The sequence below is a fragment of the Nymphaea colorata genome, chromosome 1 (genome assembly GCF_008831285.2).
Source record: "Nymphaea colorata isolate Beijing-Zhang1983 chromosome 1, ASM883128v2, whole genome shotgun sequence".
In the NCBI taxonomy this organism is placed as follows: domain Eukaryota; kingdom Viridiplantae; phylum Streptophyta; class Magnoliopsida; order Nymphaeales; family Nymphaeaceae; genus Nymphaea; species Nymphaea colorata.
Window position 1 is genome coordinate 10,801,652 of NC_045138.2, and position 4,883 is coordinate 10,806,534.

A 4,883-nucleotide genomic window follows, 5' to 3' on the forward strand; every position below is an offset into this window, starting at 1 on the left:
ACCTGAGTCAGTTAGGATTGGGTCACGAGTGAGGGTTCACCGAGACCATCGACTAATTACATGCTATTTCTTATCGTAGATTGTTGGTTACTAAAGTTTGTTATTTTTTGAATTGTGAAATATCACAAACTTTACTAGTATACAGAAATATATATGCTACATGTTATTCAGTTTTAGTTGATGAAAAAAATCAAACATGGAGTCCCAGCGGGCTTATTTTCATCTATTTATAAAAAAGAAAAAAATGCACTACAAAAATTTATGACCTAACCCAGCCTGAGTTGCCAAGTCAACTCTTTTTGCTGGTTATCAAGTCTTCAGACAATCTGAGTCTGAATCATGGGCTTGCAATTATGAATCCCACAGCTTGAGGAACACCTTGTTGGCATTTGGAGGGTTGGAACATGAAGGAATGGGCACTCCATGTTAAGAGGAGCATTCTTTCCAAAGGATGAGTCGAACATTGAACTTCATGGTTCCTTGTTCGTTCTACCAGTTCCTGCAATCTTAGGTTTTCATCCCTAGCATCCTATGAAACAATAACCAAACACTACCTTGAGGATAGTTTGACATTAGAGACACTTTGTTAGCGTTTCATGAATGAATCTGTCTTAAAGATTGGAATAAGTTTATAAAAAAATAGTTTTAGTGTCTGATGAACCTATCCCAAATTTTGGGGTAGATTCACAAGACACTCACAAAGTGTCTCTACTTCCAAACACCCTAGAAAACTCATACTATACCCTTACAAATAGAAGCAGTTGGAAAATAATTAGGCATCAGGAAAATTGCCACAAAAATGAGGAATGAGTGGGGCCCATCTAAGCACTATTTATCTCTTCTGTATTTCCTCAAATTCAAATTTCAAAATTGCAGCAATTCAAAATTATTCAAGTTGACCACTAACTTGGGAAAAGAACTCTAGGAAAGTACATGTTTACAATAGGTAAGAATATTGTAACGGTAACTTGCAAATGCATCAGTTACTTTAAGATGTGCTGGGGCCACCTAAGTGCACCACCTGACTTGTGGTCCATACCACAAATATCCCTGCTTTACCTCAATGTTAAGCAATTTAAATAGCATATATCTTTTTATAAACCATGTGACTTTCTCAAGCTATTAGAATGTTCTAAACGCTAATAAAACTAATCTCTTTAGATTTTCAAAAACGTTGAGATTTACCAACTTAATCCATGCTTTATAATCAAATTCTTAATAATTTTTAAAAGGCATGCCCCAAGCCAAAACTCTTCTAGAAATATTAGTTCTGGATGAGTTGTGTAGACTACACAAACACTACAAAAGTGACAATGCTTAGTCTTAATCTCTAAAATCTTTGTCTTTACTCCCAAGCTTGTTCTTATGCACATCAAGCTCTACTTCGATTCTGGAGTTGACCTTGATTCCAAGCTTAATTCAGCAGTAAATGCTAATTTTAGCTCAAAATTAGTTGAAGTACTAAGGAAAAAGTTGAGGTTCCTCTCTTAATCTTTTTAACGAAATTCATTTACAAAATTTAGGATTTCTGAATAGATGGAGGTTCTTTATCTTCAATTCATCTGTTACACTAGCAAAAGTTGCATACATAAACACATGAAACTGTTAATGAATCTGTTGATATTAAACTAGGCAGCAATGCTAGTATGCAACCTTTCCTAATAGAACCACAATCTTAAATAGACTAACATACCTCGAACCCAACCTTCATTTTGTGTCTCTTTATCAATAAAAATCACACAACATGATCACCCTGCATCAAAACTTGAATCCTTTTGTCTTGGATCAATGCAGTTGTTTTGCCTATTATGTGCAGCTAATAAGCACTACAAAATCAACTTTACTTACTTAGAGTAATGGTACAAAGCTACCTCAAGGGACATAGCATAGTTGGTTAGGCTAGGGGCCTATAAAGGGGCACGTATCTAGCTCGATTCTCGTGGGCATTATGTCTCTATGTTTTGAGTGGATGAGGTGTGGTACCTAAGCTGAAGGGTCGACTGCTGCCATCATTAACACCAAAGCAGCCTAGGACCAAATTGAGGGGATTTCTGACCTCTTTTCCGAATGGTGGGTTGTTAACCTCTCACCTACCTAGAATGGAGCAAAGCTAAATGATCATCCACAGCTTTGAATCCAGTTTAACTTTCAAAAGCAAGGGCATCTACACTCCCACAAAGAGATATGAACGGTGCTAAGCCAATCTTCTTAACAAACTTGTTAAGACTCACATGCATATTTCATTCACCTTTCTAATCTAGAGCACTAGAATGCAACACATCTTCGAAGGCCTAATTCATGGACTCTGATTATCTATCAGTGTGTATAGAATGTTGTACTGAACTTCAAATTAATTCTCAACGGTTTGCACATTTGTGGCCAAAATCTTGTGGTGAACTCGAGATTCGGATCAAACATGATGAAGATAAGGACTTGATTTAGTCTAACCATACACAAATCTATGGATTTCAACTCCAAAGATATGTAAATGTACAAACTTTATTAAGTTTAGCAATAAAGTACATAAGTTATGTCATTCTTAACCTGTAGTCTTTTGTATTTACATCTATTCCAGTTATAGATTTTGGATATGCATGTAATATGGTTGTAAACAGAATTTTGAGTACCACAACCTACTCCTCTCGATAAAAAGGTTCTAATCAGACGTTATGGCCTATAAGCAAAACCATGATAACCATCTTTGCCTTGACTTTGATTTACCGTTCCCAAAAGGACTACTAGCCGGCCAGAGAAAGTGAAGGTAAAGCGAAATATTTTCTCTCATGAAGGTATGTTTTCAAACAACCTGCATGAAATAATGGAGGGCCGAATTGACAAAAATTGTCCAACCATGGTAAATTCTACCATGAATGGCTTGAGGGAGCTATCAGATCAACTTACAGCATGGTGATAGAAGATAACGAAAATACATGCCTGCACCCATACATACACCTGACAAAGTCTCGATATCCCTACTGCAATCAACAGAATAACAGAAAAGGTCACTAAGATGGATTTCCATTTAAAATGATTGAGAAGAGCTCAGTGGATGCATCCTCCACCGAGGAGAAAAATGATTTTATGTTCTTTTCTTTGGTTGCTATTAATCAAGGCAACCATTAACTTTTTCCAAAACAGTACCTCATTTCATATGTACATTTCCCGCTTCTGAGCCTCAAGTCTCAAAGGCCACAGTATTTACACGATTTTCATTGCACAGATTGATGAGGCCCGCCATTAACGGTTCATCCAGTGATCTGTAAAATGCTTTAATCACCAGACCATATACCTGCTTCCCCTCCTCTATTGCTGACACGCATACAACAGCTTCGACCACGCGGCATATCAAAGAAGAATTAGGCTTCACATTCTTACTCAACATTTTAGAGAAGAGAGTCAAGGCATCCCGGTTCAATCCTTCTGTTACACTAGCAAAAATCAAGGCACTCCAGAGGTGAGCAGGTGTATGCAGTGCAGGTTCATAAATGTGCAGAGTGTTGAAAAGAGAAAGAGCTGCCCTCGTCTTTCTACATTTCAGATACAACTCAACCAGCTCCAGTCTCGCCCCAGCACCTGGATCATAACCTGTTTTTATCAAATGGGCATGAATTTCTTGGCCCTGCCTTAACCCCATTACCTGCGCACATGACCTGATCATGCAAAAGAAGCCTACTTCCTGTACAAACCTCTCGTCTGCACCCAAATCCAACATTCTTCGGATGAGGACGATGGCTTCAGGTGTTCCGTTCTCGAGATTGCTGTAACCATGTATCATGGCGGTAAACGCCACCGGGCTCGGTTCAGGAATCTTGTCAAACTCACTTCTAGCTTCTTCCATTCTCCCACATTTTGCGTACATGTCGACTAGTGCAACCTTGATATAGTTATCTGAATCGCAGCACTCGTCTATCACTCGTTGGTGAATTTCACGGCCTTTCTCAAGGTCCTGCAGCTTCGCACACGATTTCAATACTGCCGCATAAGTGAAAGCATTAGGTTTGATTTTTTGCGCCACCATCTCATCATACAACTTCAGTGATTCCGCGGCCCGACCAGCCTGGCAATAAGCAGAAATTATGCTGGTCCAAGAAACTACGTTTCTGTGAGGCATTCCGTCAAACAGTTGACGCGCATCCGGCAACCGCCCGCAGACCACATACATACCTATGAGATTATTGGCGATGAAGACATCGGATTCCAGCCCCTGACGCACGATCTCTTTGTGAATGGTAGCGCCCACTTCGAGGTTCCTGGCATCGGCGCAGCTCTTGAGGAGGATGCAGTACAAGCTGGGGTCTGGCCGCATGCCCTGGCGCCGCATGAGGTCCAGCACCTCGAGAGCCTCTTTCATTCTCTCTTCTAAGCTCCATTTGTCTACCGGCGGCAGCATGTGCCTGCGCTTCTTCGCCATTTGCCGAAAGGCACTCGCCGCCGGCAAGTCCATTAAAGACGGTATGGTCATCAAGCCACGGAACGGCTCCAAGGGGAAGACTCCCAAAAAGGATGTGGGTGCACCTCCTTTGAGCTTACTGCTAGGACAGTGCAGAACGGGTGGCTGTGGTTGATGAGGTGATAAGTAGGAGGATGTGAACGGGCACCTCACAGCAGCGGCCATGGCAGTGCCAGGAGGTAACACTTACAAGCATTCATGTGCTAGAAAAAGGCTGGCTGCAACCCACTGCCTTCGCATGGCCAGAGAGGCTGAAGTTCGTCTCACTAATCACTGAAAATTCTCGACACATGCCAAGAATATGAGCTTATATCAAAAGCCCCACTATAGCTTAAATTGTTTTCATTTAACAGGTCGAGCTAAGAAGTTATTTTACAAATACACGTAAATAATGGAAAACGTATATCTTAGAACAAGAGTTACGCATTAGGAA

At 40.6% G+C, this 4,883-nt stretch overlaps 1 protein-coding gene across 1 annotated transcript; it reads right to left on the minus strand.

The window, feature by feature from the left end:
* Window positions 1-2,958: 2,958 nt before the first annotated feature.
* On the minus strand, window positions 2,959-4,677 carry LOC116256675 (pentatricopeptide repeat-containing protein At1g11290, chloroplastic-like). Its single transcript, XM_031633122.2, has 2 exons — window positions 3,142-4,677; window positions 2,959-2,975 (listed from the first exon to the last, which is right to left on the minus strand). Exon 1 carries the CDS (start codon window positions 4,613-4,615, stop codon window positions 3,176-3,178), a length of 1,440 nt encoding a protein of 479 aa, XP_031488982.1. The 5' UTR covers window positions 4,616-4,677; the 3' UTR covers window positions 2,959-2,975; window positions 3,142-3,175.
* Between the last annotated feature and the right edge of the window lie 206 nt (window positions 4,678-4,883).

What these genes read in the sequence shown, in the direction of transcription:
- LOC116256675 (XM_031633122.2), bottom strand. Translation starts at nt 4,615, where the DNA reads ATGGCCGCTGCTGTGAGGTGCCCGTTCACATCCTCCTACTTATCACCT.